At 40.3% G+C, this 18,119-nt stretch overlaps 1 protein-coding gene across 2 annotated transcripts; it reads left to right on the top strand.

Moving 5' to 3' along the window:
• The first annotated feature begins 167 nt into the window (after window positions 1-167).
• On the top strand, window positions 168-17,607 carry nim1k (NIM1 serine/threonine protein kinase). Of its 2 annotated transcripts, none has more exons than XM_037779177.1 (7): window positions 168-278; window positions 10,714-11,237; window positions 11,593-11,946; window positions 12,127-12,239; window positions 13,961-14,082; window positions 14,211-14,357; window positions 15,958-17,607. In XM_037779177.1, exons 3-7 carry the CDS (start codon window positions 11,645-11,647, stop codon window positions 16,714-16,716), a joined length of 1,443 nt encoding a protein of 480 aa, XP_037635105.1. In that variant the 5' UTR covers window positions 168-278; window positions 10,714-11,237; window positions 11,593-11,644; the 3' UTR covers window positions 16,717-17,607. The 2 variants fall into 2 exon arrangements, with proteins under 2 accessions (XP_037635105.1, XP_037635106.1); XM_037779178.1 differs by lacking the exon at window positions 168-278 and adding an exon at window positions 5,767-5,805.
• Window positions 17,608-18,119: the final 512 nt, after the last annotated feature.

Below are 18,119 nucleotides of genomic sequence, written 5' to 3'. Positions count from 1 at the left end.
ACACACTCAGGTTGGGTTACTGGACAGCTCCTGTGGTACTGAACTCAAGTGATCCTGCGGCTCGAGCTGTAAGTCTTGCCTCTGATTGGATAAGAGATGCACCGGTGGACCGCTCAGCCCGCCGCTGATTGGTCGCTTCAGCTGCCAGTCAGGCGGATTCCCTTCACAACAGAGTGAGCCGGGAGCAGCTGCTGCAGAGCCACCGGCCACCGGAGAAACACGGTCTAACAGAGGTCGGTAAGGCTTGTCGCCTCGGGCCCATGAAGACATCCATCCAGGTAGGACTGAGTCACAGATGAATCATGTGTGGTGTTTGTGTGCTGGTAGGGGGGGTTATGGAGAGAAATGCGCCGGCTATGGCCTGCTGCTGCGAAGAGCTGGTAACTGTTGACTGTCATTGAACAGACACAGACAAATCTCTTCATTAATGCACTGCAAGGTTGATTTAACCGAAAGGTTGTTGTTTGGAAAGAGTTTGCAAAAAAATAAATAAATAAATATTCTAAAACATCACAGACACAAAACATAAGGCGACTCAGCAGCAGCTATACCTTGAAAATGAACCCTTGAAGGTGGTAGAGCTCTGTCTATCATATGGACCGAGAATAATATATTTTTCATAATGTCATGGTCTATTTTTGAATGATTTTTTTGAGCCATATTTTGCAATGATTATTGTTGAAGCTTCAGTAGGCAACAAATTTTTGGCATCATTGGGCAAAAAATTCCATAATAACCTTTCAGCATATTGTAATTCAAGTGTTCTGAGAGATAACTAGACTTCTGCTCCTCCTCATGGCTCTGTGAACAGGCTTTAGAAAAATCTAGCCTGTGAAGGGATTTTGCTGTAAAATGAGAAAGTTTGTGACCCCGCAGCCATGTTGAGATCTGTTGAAGAAATACCAAGCACCGCCCACGGCTCAGCCGGAGCACAGCCAATAGGAATGCTGAATAGGAACACTCTCTAACTTTTTTACATGTCCCATATCATGCTCATTTTCAGGTTCATACTTGTATTTTGTGTTTCTACTAGAACATGTTTACATGCTGTAATGTTCAACAAACCCTTTATTTTCCTCATACTGTCTGTCTGAATATACCTGTATTTACCCTCTGTCTGAAACACTCCATTTTAGTGCATTTCAACAGAATTGCGTTGCTAGGCAACATCATGGTTCCATGTTTACTTCCTGTCAGCTGATGTTATTTACATACACTGCAACAGGAAATAAACTGGGAGACATTTAGAATGTTTATGTTTAAAACCGTGTAAATATTGTATATTTGTGACATCACAAATGGACAGAAATCCTAACGGCTTGTTTCAAACGCACAATTTCTGAATACGGGCTGTGTGTGTTTCTCCGTATATTGAGCGTTTTGATAGTTTAACAGTATTTATAAAGCACTTAAACCTGCTTTATAATATAAAAGACATAACAATCTCACTTTTTACAATATTGGACCTTTTAAAGCCTGAAAACAGAGCCAAGAGGAGGTGCAGAAGTCTAGTTATCTCTCAGAACACTTGAATTACAATATGCTGAAAGATTACTATGGAATTTTTGCCCAATGATGCCAAAAACATGTCTGCCTACTGAAGCTTTAAGGATAGTTTGACTGATGGGATAGCATGCTTGCCTTTTAGGAGTTTGATCAACACAAACACACAGCAAAGATTTACACAAACAGATTAGATTTACAAGATCAAAATACCTGCCTGTGGCTGTAATGAAAGGAAGCAGCCTGAAGCTGAACTGTTATAGTGGTTGCACACACTGACTGGTTTATTTGCATGTTATGCTTTCTGTGTTTGCTGATCAGAAAGAGAGACAGAGGAGAGATTTGAATATCTCGGCAGTTAGATTTGCATGTCACAATTGCATTACGTGTCTCACCAAGCTGAGCCGTGAATGCTCCATACTGTGTCTTTTGGCCTACTTCAAAATTAAACAGGTAATCTTTAATGTATTTTATTAGAAAGGAAATGTTTTCATTATTCTCAGTGTAGACCTGGATTAGAAACCAGAGGTGGGAAGTAGCAAAGTACATTTACTCATGTAGTGTACAATTTAAAGTACAATTTTGAGGTACTTTACCGGAGTATTTCCATTTTAAGCTACTTTATACTTCTGCTCCACTACATCTCAGAGGTAAATATTATACTTTTTACTTCACTACATTTATTTCACAGCTGTAGTTACTTTTATTTTACAAAGAAAATGATCAACTTATTAAATATGGTGCATTGTTAAATAAAGGTCTACATCCCTGGGAGAGCCCCTGAAGTCCTCAAAAATGTTTTTTTTTTTTAATCTTGTAGTACATGATAATAACATTTTATCTTGTGTGCATAAGATACAAATATATATATCATCTTTTGAAGTTTCCATAATTAAAGACTCTGACAGGGGCCAATTTGCATATTGGGGACTTGCTACTTTAAGTACATTTTGCTATAGTACTTTTACTCAAGTAGAACCTTGAACACAAGACATTTACTTGGAACAGAGTATTTTTACAATGTGTTTTTGTTTCTTCTTCTTAAGTAAAGGATCCTCCTCCACCACTGTTAGAAAAGGCAAAAAATATACAGCATTTCCATATTTTTTAAGCAAAAATAGCCCTTTTTGGGGTCTGTTTACTTCCGCCTGGAGGAAATGTGTTCTTGATTTTTATTCTTTTGATGGTCAATCAGTCAGAGCACATGAAACATTGTGCTTCAAATGTTCTTTCTTTGATGCAATCCTCTTTGAAGCGCTGACAGCGGATAAAAATGCAAACTCAGATGGCTCTTTAAAGCAGGAAGAAGTAATCGGCCAAATAGATTTGAACCATCAGATGCAGGATTTAAAGTGTCTACTGCATTATGTTATTGTGCTCCTGCATGCATACAGTGTCATGGTAACTTTGTTAAGGCCTCAGAGACATCTCTCGCCCTCTCTCCAAGATATACTGGGAGATGTGCAGTATAGGACGGATTCTGTCTTGTCAGGCTTAGGGAATACCAGTGAGTACTGTACATTTTTTCACAACTATAAGTCATACATAAAATGATAAATGTAAAACAAAATATATGTGGAGAAATTGTTGAAATCGAATTGCAAATAATGACCATGTTTTCTGGGATTGTCGCGTCATTCCAGATTTTTGGAGAGGGATTCATAATGACTTATTTTCAGATGTCATGTACCTTGGAGAGTAAGACTTTATCTTTAGGACTTATGCCTCAAGAATGACTTAAAAAAGACAACTATTTACTAAATATATTGCTGGTAGCTGGTGAAAAAGGCTCTTACGAGTAAGTGTTTATCACAGGAGAGCCCAACTTCAAATGCATGGATGGACATTTACAAAATGGAGAGGAAAACAGCATGTCAACCATAAACTGTAATTATTTGTGTCACACTGGAACAACTGGGTTAACTATGTAACACCCCACAAGCCAGATTTTAATTTTGCAAATCTATGATTGTATGGTAATGAAAACATAACTCCCTATTTGTTCATATAGTTTTCACTGTTTTGTTTTTCTATGTATAACAAATCTTTAGACAGACAGAGGTGGGTGATGGATGTATACAGAAACCCATTTCATGGAAGTATGTTTGTGTCAATAAAAAAAAAAAAAAAAAAAAAAAAAAATATGTATGTGTGTATGTATATATATATATATATATATATATATATATATGTATATGTATATACATATATATATATATATATATATATATGTATATGTATATACATATATATATATATGTATATGTATATGTATATGTATATATACATATATATTTTTATATGTGTATATATACATATATATATGTATATGTGTATATATACATATATATATGTATATGTATATGTATATATGTGTATATGTATATGTGAAAACAGTGGTGAAAAGACTTGTCTTCCTCATGTAATGATTGATTTCAGTTGACCATGTGCAAAGCCCGGTATAGGAGGTAGTTTTAGTGCATCCACAGAGGCCTACTGTGCAGCTTTGGTTTGGTTTGTCTGTCAGGGGGAAGGGATTTAGATGTCAGTCTGGTCTTTTTGGAAATGTGAAATATTTGCCCCATAGATTTCAGAGAGGCCTGCCTCTCTGTTCCTAGGGCCCGTGGTCCTCATTGTCACAGCTCTTTCACTTTTGAGCTCTTTATTCTCGTCGGCCGTGCATCTCAGTTAACACACTGGGCAGCTTTGTGTGGAGGGAGCTTGCTGTCTGTGTGTACGCATTTGCACGAGCGTGAGTGTGTAAATGTGTGTGCGTTGGCGCGTGCGTCGTCTTTGTGCCTGAATGCGTGACGGCAGTGAAAAAAAGAGAATGTGATACGAGCGCGTGGCGGAGTGAGGGACTGGACGTGAAGTGAATGGGAGGCAAAGTAAGAGACAAAACACAGAGGGGGGGACTCTTTTTACAGATGGACGTTGCATAGCTTGTGATGTGAGATGTTCTGTTCTCTTAACTGGTCTAACTATAGGCGCAGACAGGCGTTTAGGAAAGAGTGTCTAATTGTTGATCCCCAGCTGCTGTGGAGGAGCTGGATGGGTTTTCCGTTGTTGGAGTTGTGTGAAGAGGCTGCTGCACCATGCAGGCAAACCCTCCTCCTTCTCTTTAGGGAGTAGGGACCTGTACTTGGCAGAGCTGATGTTAACTGATGAAGGGCTGGCTGTTTGCAGACTCATAAACCATGTACTGTATTAAATGAGTGAGTTTTTAAATGGTCCATCTGTCCATCCATCCATTCTCTGCCGCTTATCCGGTGCCAGGTTGTGATATAGCAGCAGGCTAAGCAAGGTCCCTCTCCCGAGCAACATTTTCCAGCTGCTCCTTGGGGATCCTGAGTGTCTCCAGCGTGTTCTGGCTAGGCTGTACCCATGGGGTCTCCTACTAGTTGGACGTGCCCGGAAAACCTCCAAAGGAAGCCTATCTCTAAGGTGGAAGATAATTTTTGGTTGCTTATATCCGCAATCTCATTCTTTTAGGCACTACCCAAAGTACTTGGCCGTAGATGCCTTTTCTAAATATAGACCTGTTTGTACTCGTGAAAGGTTTTGTAGCTTTAAAACCGATTAAGACTGCTTACTTGGTCTAACAAGGAGACTAAAATATTTTTGAAATGTTTTCAAACAGAGAAAAAAGCAAATTAATGTATTTGATTAAACTGAAACCAGATGGTATTTGGTGATTTTCTTGACATAATATGATTTAAATGACTTAAAAGTTGATTTCAACTTTAATTCACTGTCAGACAGGTACGAGCAAGATATTTATAAGGTTTCTTCCACTGGTGTTGTGTCTGTCTGTCTGTGCGTGTGTGTGTTGGTGTGTGTATAAATCCATCAGTCAGCTCGTGCACATAATTAACATGGGTACTCCGAGGCCCGGTACAGCACTGTATCACTGTAAACATGGCACTGCTGTGTGCTCTCTTTCTTGACAGTGCCAGTTAATGCCTAATCCTCAGCATGAAAAAAAGCAAAACAAACATGCTCGGCCAGTGTCCATCACCAAGCAACCAGGTAGCTCTGTTATTCAGAGGAAGCAAAGCACAAAGCAATCCGGCTGACTATTACTCGTCTATAGACCCTCTGTGGAGATACTCTCCACTTAATGTAATCAAGTAGATCCAGCTAGTTATTTCAAATGTCTATATATGGCAGAGTGTGTCTCGTGCTCTGTTAAAGAGATTTTAGGAATATATTTACTAAGATTAGAAGTATGATATTTAGGATGAAAAAAAAAAAGTGAATATGTGATGAGAGCTGGTTGAATCCTCTAAATGCTGAGCAAAGGTGCTTCAATGCTTCCTTTCTTCTCTCCTTTAGAGGATACACCAAAGCATCCTCTATCAAAGGAAAAGAGATAATGCCGTCCCACAATTCCTTGTGGTCGCAACATTTAAAGCGACGCACCATTCTGCCGTTCATGAAAACAAACAATATGCTTATCTTGCCTAATAATTTCATACGGGCATATACTGATTGGGATTCATGTTGATAAATATGAGTGGACAGTGACGACTATTTCGTTTCACTTTATTTTTAATTATTTATTTATGTCGAACATGTAACAAATACCTCAGTAAAAAACAGAACAAGAATAACTAATAAAATGAACAGTAAACATGTAGGAAACTGTCAATAAATAAATAATCAACATAAATAAATATTACGTCCGAAAAAGGAGTAGGAAGAAATATACATTTAATGGTGCTACCCCTTCTCCATAACTCAAAAAATAACTCAATATTTATCATATATTCATTTTTTATTTCAGTTCCAACCTTGGTAATGAAGTGATATTTTTCACCGGTTGTCCACGTTAGGTCAGATGATCCTTTATTATATGTTGATGTGGAGTGTTCCAGCAGCAGAAGGATTTAGGATTTTTTAGTCATGATTCCTGACTCTGATAACATATTGATGCTCGAGGCGAGGCGATCTCTCAGGCGTCTTTTTGTGCGGCCTATGTAGAAAAAGCCCTCCTCACATGGACAAGACAAGTGGTATATGACAAAGGTGGTGTTACAGTTAATGAAATCACTTTGTTTACAGGTTTTATCTGAATTAATGTTAGCAAAAAGCCCGGGTTTCTGTGGAGATTCATTATGTGTTTTTCAGCAGGAAGCGTTGATTTGTGACCTGGGCTTGGATTGTTGTGTGCCGTTCAGAAGCGTTTACCCTTTGGGTTGCGTTCACTGGTTTTCAGTGCGTAAATACCTGCCGCAGGCCACATTGATTGAGTTTTCGCTAGCTTTGGTTGTCTGAGTTTTTTGAGCTGCCTACAATGGTGTTTGCAAATGTCTGTAAAAAATGATTTTTTCAACTTTTCTTTATTGAAGAAATCATCAAATACAATGTGTGACAATATGACAAAACACAACATTAAGCATCATACTGAAATATGTATCCCAAAACATGCATGACTCCATTCTTCTTACTAGGCTGATACACTCATCATTGTATCAGGACTGTAAAAAAGATCAACTGGTGCAAATAGCTGACTATTATGACATCGTGGCAGAAAAAAACAAAAAAACATAATAACAAACAAAATAATGAGATTAGAGATGCAGTTGGGTCATCTTTGTTTGAACGACTTGTGTGTGCATCTTTCATTTCTCTGTCGATAATGTGTTTGCCCCCAACTTAAAGCAGCAGTGGGTAGAAATGGAGCATATATGATTAAAAAAAAGTCATTTTAATGAAACGGTCACTATATCCTGACAGTAGTGCATGAGACCGGTAATCTGAAAAAAATCATGTCCCTCGGTGTCCTCCGGCTTTTTCCGGTGCTCCTAACGTTATCTGCAGGATTTCACAGACCGGAGGAAAACAAGCAGTCAGAGCTGATCTGGAGTCTGCCGTCCTGTCTATGAGAGCCGGCTGTCAATCACTTGCAAACTCCGATCAAACGGTCAAACTAGGCAGCGCTGATCTAATATGAATCAATATTCTGTTACTGTAATGCCTATTTCTCTCCTCAAATGTTCTCAGAATCATCTTGTAGTGTACTGTTCAGCTGTAAAATGAGAAAGTTTGAGACCCGGCAGCCGTGTTGAAATCCCTTGAGGAAATACCAAGCACCGCCCACCAGCCAGAGCACAGCCAATAGGAACGCTCTCTCTCTGAAATGACCTGTGATTGGCCTCCCGTCACAGGCTAGATTTTTTAAAGCCTGAAAACAGAGCCATGAGGAGGTGCTAGTTTTCTCTCAGAACACTTGAATTACAATATGCTGAAAGGTTATTATAGAGTTTTTGACCAAAGATGCCAAACTTCTACTGCCTACTGCCACTTTAACCTGAACCAACCCTTATCCCTAACCCTAACCACCGAGAGGGGCGCTGTCATTTTAATAGGAGGGAAACAGGCTTCTACATAACACCTGTGTTTGCGCCAGCAGTTGTGCAGACACCTGGTTTGACTTTTGAGCAGCAGAAAGAGGAGTTAGTTATGCAGTTTGAGCAAGAGAGGTTCTGATTAAAGTGCACATGGTGTACATGGAGAAGCAGCTTGAGTGGGAGAAAAAGCTTCTGATGGAGAAGGAAAAGGAACGTAATAAGCTGTGTGACATTGTATACCGGCTGTATTCCGAGACATGTTAACCAATCCTTATTCAGTAAATAGACTAATAATTATCTCAAATTGAAAAATACAATTTCCTGATGATTTTGTCCCATAACTCTTATTGCTCTGCTCCCATTATTGATGTGTTTATCTCATGCACGGTTGTCCTTTTAGTCCTTGTATTTCCATAAATAAAAGGCTGGTATTCAGGGATTGCTGCTTTGTGCTGTAAAGTGGAGGCCTCTCCTCTCTTAGCAAGTCCTTTTAGGCTGCCTGAGATCAATGCTTAGATATTCATGGCCCGATGGCAGGAAGGTGTTTGAAGGCTGGGAGACTGTAGGCCTCACAAAAGAGAAAAGCTTTGATTTCCTAGCGAGGCTTTAATATAGATGCATTCATCTTGATATAGAGATGGATGAGAGAACACCTCCCAAAGCACCATGTTACACCGAGTTAACCAATTCTGCTCCAGCTTTATACACACACCATGCTATGTCATGACAAAACACCCAATTAGTACATTGTTTCATTACAGTTTGCAGCACTTTGCTGCATAATTTTGTGTTATGCTGAATGAAAAAATACATTCCCACAGTAACTATAACTGATATCCATGTCTTTTTAATGAATTCAGTTATACAAAATTGTTTATTAGTATTGACATCGCCATTTAACTTCATCACCTCAGAAAATAAATTATTTGTGTTCCATACCAACAAGATGAAACATCTTCACAAATGCAACAATGCTGTGTCATCTTTGTTATTGTGTGGATGTGTGAGAGGTTACCATGTGCAGCTTTGCAGGATGAGATATTAGTCTATATTCATATCCTGCCTGTCACACTCAGCATCAAGCCCATTGATTCCCTAGTAGAGATATAGTTTATAGTGTTGTCAAAAATATCGAAGTATCAATACATATCAATACTGAATATTTGAAACGGTTTCAATACTCATTTTCTACAGTATCGATAAACAGCTACCAGCGACACTTTCTGCTCTATCTTCTCACTGAACGTGAGATCACACACAAACACCGCTATTTATCTTTTAGTAAAAATCAAATGTTTTATGCCCTCGATGTTGTGTACATTTTTCCCTGTGGAGATCAATATTTTTCACGGTATTGCATCGAAGTTAGAAATTCCATTATTGTGACAACACTAGTTTATTTTTTATAATACAGCTGGACACTGTCGTTTTTATCAAACTTTACTGCAGTAAAGAGGAGTAATGAATGCCTCTGATGGGGACTATTTTTAACCTAAATACATATTTGGTGTACTAGTGAGTATGCGGCACCAGAACTGTTCATGTGGGATGCAATCAAAAATGAACTACATGAACAGCCAGTGACATGGTGTTTTTAATCGATTCTTGTCTTTTTTTCTGGCAACACAGGCATATCTTGTTGGTAGGATCATTTCATTCATTGGTTTTGAGTTTTTCATGGGTTTTGTTGACAAAAACAAAAATATTGAATATTGCCAGTAGGGCTGCCCCCTATGACGACTAATCTGTCCTTTTGGTCTTAATCGACTCGAATTGTCATTTCAATCATCATTATTTCATGCTGAATGACTTATTTAGGAGAAACTTGGGAGCACATCTCTGGTAAACACCTGATTTAAAGTGCTGCTTTTGACTGATTCTTTTTGGAGAAACTCAGTTTTACAGATCTGCCGATTAAATCGATTAATCAACGAAATCTTCAGAGTGTTTGTCAACTAAGAATCTCTTTGGTCGAGGATAGCTCTGTTTGCCAGTGTTACCCTTTAATGCAACATTAGACTGTGTATTCAAACTGTTACCGTGGCAACATTTGGGAGGTTAAATACTAGGAAGGCTGTAGATTGTAGTTTGTGTTAATTATAGGCGACTGTAGTCACTGTGGTATTTTCAATTCAGGTGTCAGGTTGAATGTTAAGCAATTAACTTAAGCTGTTTGAAAGTATGCACACTATTATTCAGTTAAAGACTCCGGGACTCAGGAGATGTTAATAATTAGTTTATTTTATTGTGCTGATTTGAGTTGTCATTCTAGAAGATACTGTATGTATATGTCTGCTAAATCACGGTTCACCTTAACCTCAGATTCACCTTTTCTTTTTCCTCTCATGGGACGTTGTTAGAGCTCTGTTTTCTGAGCAGCATGCAATTATCACCTAATTATAAACTAATACAGGCACGTACTGTACCACACAAACACACACAAGGGAGTGACAGTCATCACTCATACTCTCCACTAGAAATGGAATAAGTTAGTCAGGTTGTAAGTATCTTCTTGGTGGTGGAAAGTGATGAGGATCTCTGATTTGTTTATTTTGGCTCTCATGGCTACCAAAGTGTGCATCGCTCTTGGACTCGAGCACCAAATTAAGTAAGATTGATACGGCACATGTGCACACAAACGCTTTCACATGTAGAGTGGAAAAAACATGTTTTGCAAAGATGCTCGACCCATAAAAAAATCTACAAAATTGCCAAAATGATAAATATTATGACAAAACTACTAGTAGGTAAAAAAACAATGGAAAAATGAGAATAAAAAGGAAAGGGAGGGCTGCATGTGCACCAAAGTTAACAGAAATTACATTTATTTTTGTATCTCTCTTGTGCTTCATTCCAGGATGTCTTGCTAAATGCCCCATGGCGGCACCCTGACACTATCATCTGTTCAACCTCTTTCCTCCAACACCCCCCCATTCAGCTCCTCTTCCCTCCTCCTCAACCTGTGGCCTATTTATACCCCGGAGACTCACAAGAGCCCATTAAAGCTCCGAAGACCTCTTCAGCCGGAGACAACAGTGAGTCGATCCCATCTCCATCCTCGTCACCTTTTCTCTGACAGCTAAAGGAAAACTAAGACTTCAACTACTGGAAATTCTTGAAATACAGCAAGACTACAACTTCATCAAGCTGAAGATGACAAACTGACATTCTATCGTGGAGAGGACTGTTTGCAGCTGCTGCAGATTTGGGAAATTCTGGATGCAGCATGTGTTTGGCTCCACAGACTGGAGGTTCTGTCCTATTTCTTTGACATACAGGAAAACACTCATTCATAACATTTGGTTATTGACTCAGTTGCCTAAATAGCTGTGAGATTTGGGCAAGGACGTCTTGCCTTCTAAATGGCTCACACATCTAAAGGTAAGTCAAGGTTTTCGTCCCATTTGAGTTTACCCTACATCAACTTTGACATTGGATCTATGATAGTAAAACAAATATAAATTTTGTATTTAACTTTTGCAAATCCTTGCATTGTTAATCTGATATGATTGGACAAGAAAAATGGAACATAAATTGTAGTGGGCTTAAAATAAATGTATGATACCTCGCCATACAGTTAAATAGAAGTAGCTGCAAATATAATACTCAAGCTTTATTTCTTGCCTTTTGTTTGCTTTTGGGTATATTTTAAAATGCACTGGCATACTGTAGGAGCATCAATCATTGTGCAGTGATCCACAAAACGAATATGTCTTTTTTCTTATTTAGCATCCAGTCCACCCCCTGCCATGAGCTAAGCCCACGCCACCCTGGGCGTCCCTTGCAGGATGACTGCTGTCTGCCCCGCCGAGAGCAGCCCAGAGGGGGCTGAGGCCGGGGCCGGGACGGCAGGGGGCTCCAGGGGGCCGGGGGCAGCAGGCACCGCTGGGAGCATCTCAGTTTCTGGGGCATCAAACGGAGACTCTGTCGGAGGTTCAGCCGGAGGCACGGCTGTGGTCACTGGCGGCCAGAGGTACTCGCGCTGGAGCCGCCAGGACAGCTCAGACATCAATACGGATGATGAGGGAGCCACCATCCGCCGCCTCACTCCGCTGGAAAGGCTGAACCTGGATATGTGCCAGGATGACAGGTAGTGGTCAAGAGATGAAGCACCTTTTTTTATAGGTCCTTTGTAGTCAAGGTATTTTAGAATCATAATTTGGTGTATTTCTATTCGCTTTTTTGACTTGGTGACATTTTTACTATGGTGGTGCCACTGTAGTACATCATAAAGAATATTTACATCTTCTGTTATGTAATGTGGTCACAGGGTGGTCCGTGAGCTAACAGTAGGCAGAAGAATCGGCTTCTACAAAATCCGAGGAGAGATCGGCTGTGGAAATTTCTCCCATGTCAAGCTGGGAATTCATGCCCTCACCAAAGGTAAGAAGACATCAGTGAACTGCTAAAACACCTGCACTCAAGTACAGGAAAACATCTATTGAAGAGTCACACTGACTATAATGATATTCTATAGTGATCGACAGTTTGACAGATAGCCATCACTAAAAGTCTAAACACATCCATTTGTTAAAGATAAGAGTCTTAGGCAAGCTCTCTGCTCTGGATTGTTTTAGATTTAAGTGATCATTTGGCCGATGAGCTGTTTCCATCAATGGGCTGCTACACTAAACAAGTGTGTCCTCCTTATGTAGCAATTCACTAACAAGGTGATGTGTGCCTGGCCAGAGGGCTGATTCAGCCACGAGGAGACAGACTGTCTGCTGCCCTTGAGCAGATGGATTGATTAGAGATCTCCAGTTTCCTTAGCGACGGCTAAAATTGCTGCATGCCTCATCAAAGGCGAAAGAAGAGGGAGGAGAACGAGCGTGTGTGAGTGTGTTTGTGTGTGTGTGTTTGTGTGTGTGTGTGTGTGTGTGCACTCTATATTTTCAGGGTTATATATGTACTTTATTGTCTGCCTGTCTGTGCCACGCTATGTGTGTGTGTGTGTGTGTGGATCTAAGTGGTATCATTTAGTCCTCAGAAAACAATATGAGCTGCGATGCATTTTGCATGCTCCTATTGAAAGCTATGTCACAGCTGAAAGGGAGCCTGAATAATGCATACTGACGCACAATTAGATATCTCAACACCATTTTGCCACTTCAGAACTTTTCTGTGTTCAGTTACCTCAGGTCTATTTAACTTCTCTTTTGAATTATTTAACAGAATACAGTAAAAATATCAGTTGAATTTCATATATGTAAAGTATTTCTTTTTATCTTAGATTGGCTGTAAAATTGTGTACGTTTTAAAATGTGCACTATATTTTTATTTTTTACACATTTTTAAAGAAGAGAAGTTAAATTTGATTCCAGGACAATGTAGCGAACTCAGCACTGACCTGAAGTCACTACAGTATTACAGAAAAAGATCAATTTCCGGTCATTTACAAAAGCAAATTTCCTTTTAAGATGGGGCTAAAAATGAGAATTGACCCTCTGGGAGAACATAATCAAGAAAATTGGTGAGGGCAGCTTATCCTCCATCAAATTATCTAGAGGAGAGCATCAGGCTTGGTCACTTCAGGGGCAATTCTGTGTTTGCTGCTCACATATTCTGTCCTCTATAATATTTATGTAACACATGTAATGCATAATTTCTGTGTGAGTGGGATTTTTTAAATGATGATAGACACAATGGGAGCATTTATATTCTGATTTTAAAACAAATTATTTGATTATGCCTCTGCGCCAGCGAGAGCCATGGCCAGAGGCATTATGTTTTTGGGTTGTCCGTCCATCTGTCTGCACCATTCTCGTGAACATGATATCTCAGGAAGCCTGGAGGGAATTTCTTCAAATTTGGTACAAATGTCCACTCGGACTCAAGGATGAAGTGATTCGAATTTGGTGGTTAAAGGTCAAGGTGAATGTGACCTCACACGACCCGTTTCTGTCCATAACTCAAGAATTCATATGCTAATTATGACAGTTTGCAGAGGCATACAACCATGAGGCGATAATTCTAGTTTTCCCTTTCAAGTCGCAAATGAAATACCACTTTAAAGTATTTCTCTGCATGCTTTTTAAATGATCTGTACAACTGATCATTTTTTTCAGTGATCATTGATCTTTAATCTCCTCCCTTGGCATCACCAGACAAAGTGGCTATAAAGATCCTGGACAAAACCAAGCTGGATCAGAAGACCCAGAGGCTGCTGTCCAGAGAGATCTCTAGCATGGAAAAGCTGCACCATCCCAACATCATACGCCTCTATGAGGTTTGACTCATATTGGTTTATATATGAATTTTAGCCGATCCCAATGATCACTGCATCCGGCCCAACATCCGATATACTTCTTAGTAATGCACTCTGACATTCTTGTCATACTTTTCCTTTTTTTTAAGGTGGTGGAGACGTTGTCACGGTTACACCTGGTGATGGAGTACGCAGGGGGAGGAGAGCTCTATACCAAGATCACTACAGAAGGGAAGCTTTCTGACACTGATGGCAAGATTGTCTTCGCTCAGATCCTCTCTGCTGTTAAACACATGGTCAGTACATAGAGGTTTATAGTGAGGTGGTATGGTCAAGTCAAATAATACAAAGCTAAATCTCAATCTGGATGTAACTTTTATGAGATTTCATTTCAATATCGATAGTTAAATAACTGCGATATTGACCTTTAAGATGACAACCTATATTGTCTGCTATACGTTGGTAATGAAATCTATAGTATCGTCTATTCTCTGCTGCTGCAATGGCCTGGTTTAACCATGGGGGTCATTAATATTTCATCTAACCTTCTATTCTAATTAATCTCATATGACAGACTATTTACACACCGCTGGTTTTTATGCATCACGAGTTCAACTTACAATAAGTACAACAGAAGAGTAAACTGAGACTTCAAGCTCACCAACATTATAACAAACCAACTGTGAGGAGTACAAGCTCCTGAACTATCAAAGCATGACGGTAGATTCAATGAGAAAATATTCTTTTAATCCCCTAGAATATTTATGTATGATGGACAGTATGTAGGTATTATAAAAGAGCTCTCGTGGATTAGGAAAATAATATTTATACACTTGTCCATGTAGCATCTTTACTGTATCAGTAGAATTTCAGTGGCAAGGGAAGAAAGTCTCATTGATTTCTGACTGGTGGGGATTTACGCGGTTGTGTCTCTAATCCTTAAAGATTCCCACCAGACATGTTTTAAGATGTATAAAAAAACACCGAAACTGATGGATTGCCTACTCCGGGTAGGGAATGAGTCCTTACCCCAAGCGAAGGAGTTCAAGTACCTCGGGGTCTTGTTCGCGAGTGAGGGGACAATGGAACGTCAGATTGGCTGGAGAATGGGAGCAGCGGGTAGGGGGGGGGGGGGGGCAGTATTGCATTCGCTTTACCGCACCGCTGTGACGAAAAGAGAGCTGAGCCGGAAGGCAAAGCTCTCGATCTACCGATCAATCTTCGTTCCTACTCTCACCTATGGTCATGATGGCTGGGTCATGACCCAAAGAACTAGATCGCGGGTACAAGCGGCCGAAATGGGTTTCCTCAGGAGGGTGGCTGGCGTCTCCCTTAGAGATAGGGTGAGAAGCTCAGTCATCCGTGAGGGACTCGGAGTAGAGCCGCTACTCCTTTGCGTTGAAAGGAGCCAGCTGAGGTGGTTCGGGCATCTAGTGAGGTTGCCCCCTGCCCAACTAGGTGGAGAGATTATATCTCCACACTGGCCTGGGAACGCCTCGGATCCCCCAGTCAGAGCTGGTTAATGTGGCCCGGGAAAGGGAAGTTTGGGGTCTCTTGCTGGAGCTGTTGCCCCCGTGACCCGACCCCGGATAAGAGGTTGAAGATGAATGAATGATGAATGAATGAATGAATGAAAAAAACACTCTGCTTGTATTAATGATTTGTGTCTGATATGTTTTTTTATGTTAAGAATGCTTAAAGTAACATCTACTCCTTCTCCCTCACTGAAAAATCCAGAATCTATGAAAATGCAAATATTTTTCATTTCAAAAGTTGAACTGCTGGACACAAGATGTTGGCTTCTTCACTGAAAAGTCCATTCTCAGTCTATGTGCATTGGGGATTTCCAAAGTAGGTGGCACGTACATAATGCAGTCTCTTCTTGTTCTCCCACAGCATGAAAACAACATCATCCACCGTGACCTGAAGGCAGAAAATGTCTTCTACACCAGCAGCTCTTGTGTCAAGGTGGGGGACTTTGGCTTCAGCACGCTGAGCCGCCGCAGCGAGACTCTCAACACGTTCTGCGGCTCTCCGCCTTACGCAGCGCCCGAGCTCTTTCGGGACGAGCACTACGTTGGCGTCTTTGTAGACATCTGGGCCCTGGGGGTGATGCTGTTCTTCATGGTGACGTGCACCATGCCGTTCAGGGCAGACACGGTGGCCAAGCTGAAGCGATGCATTCTGGAGGGGGCCTACATCCTGCCCTCGTGGGTGCCAGAGGCGTGCCAGAGGCTGATCAGGGGAATCCTCCAACCCGTACCGTCTGACCGCTGTACAGTGGAGCAGATGATGGGCTGCGAGTGGCTGCTCCCTGTGGATTTCCCGCGTGCCATGGAGCCCTTTAAACTAGACCCATGCTACCTAGCAGAGAGTGAACCATCTGAACTCGGGGAGGAAGAGACGGAGGTAAAAGCAGCACTGGAGACATTAGGAATCACCTTAGAACACATCCTCAACAACCAGGGGAAAGACTGCAGGAGCTCCATCACAGGGGTCTATAGGATCCTGCTGCACCGCGCTCACAAGAAACGGGCTGTTGAGAGCACGCCTGCGGTCAAACAGGTAGTCGGACCAGCTACAACGAGTAAAAAGGAACGGCTAAAAGTGTACCGTAGTTTAAGACACACATCTAAACTCTGTGTGATTCTGTGACAGAATGCTGTTCTTCGATCCGGAAATGAATTAACTTTAAAGTCTGGGATGAGATTGCATGGATTTCACTCTGCTTTTCGGTCCAGCAGTTTCAATTTAAATCATGGTATACAACCCCGCTCAGCTCCTGAAATCTGGGATTTCTTACTTTAGTATCTTTCTTCTAGTAAGTAATAATAGTCTCTGTGAGAATGTTGCTGCCAGTGAATCATTATTGTCTCCCTTTTGACAGGGACAGGGACCTGTAATACTCATGAGATTTGGAAATGTTACGAAATATCATTCATTTATGTAAACATAATGATGATTAGATGGCATACACAACTTTTTATTTGGGTCATGCAGACCAGATACGTATAGCCCACACCCATTCTATGCTCAGCTGTGCTGGAACACCAATAAACCCCATGAGAAATCAATGTAGCATAACAACATTATGCTGAGGTGATAAGTAGTGAAACTCGCCGTCAGTACATGAAACATGGTGTCTTTAATGTTTAAATGCACTTTTCTTCGATGCCTTAGTTTTCTATCATGTTATGAAATCAGCCAGACTGGTTTCATTAATGTTTGTGATGACATGAATAGAGATTTCACATCTTACCTTCTCATGTGATGTATCTCTATGAGATGTTCCTGTTGTTGGACTGATTCACCTGAATGACCTCACTCTATTGTTCCTGTGGCCTGAAAAAGCCAATACATGTCATTAAACTACAAATACCAACATACCAACCACCAAAGTTATTAGTTCTTCATGTGGCAAAATCAGTTTTCAGTTTTAACTCAGACATTTTCAGTATGAGTATCAGTAATTAGTTTTTTTTTAATTATCTGATGCCATGTTCATGCTCATGTGTTGATTATAAATAAATTACAAATTTAGATGCATATCTTTTTTTATGAAATATTTGTTTAAAGCCTATGATGCTTTTGTGTTTTTGTGTATGTTTTATCATTTTTGTGTTTTATGGCAAAATATTTTTTTGTTGTGTTTTACAGCAAAGTATCATTTTATAATATAATGCATACTTTAGTATATGAGTGTGGGGAAAGGTACATATATACTGGAAAAACAAAGTTTGGAAACTTGTGTTTAGTGGATTATTTCTCTGTTGTTACAATGCTAATGGTCATTGTATTTTACATGGTTGGAAAGCCTGTTTATTTACCTTCACAATGATGTCCAACTTGTAAGGATCATGCATTTGTGGGATGAGCAGCACAGCTGATTATGTGGGTAGCGCCCAAGAAAAATTTGCCAAAATGCTCTGCCAATGGTAAACAGTGTATTCTCATAAGGCTACCAGGAAGCCTGCAATGACTGCCCTTCACCGTCAGGCCCGTTTGTGCTGGTGTCGACAACACAGACAATGGAACCTGAACATGTGGGGGAATGTCAT

The sequence above is a fragment of the Sebastes umbrosus genome, chromosome 8, assembly GCF_015220745.1.
Source record: "Sebastes umbrosus isolate fSebUmb1 chromosome 8, fSebUmb1.pri, whole genome shotgun sequence".
NCBI lineage: Eukaryota > Metazoa > Chordata > Actinopteri > Perciformes > Sebastidae > Sebastes > Sebastes umbrosus.
Note: the sequence above shows the minus strand (reverse complement) of the source record. Positions and strands in the feature narration are given on the sequence as shown.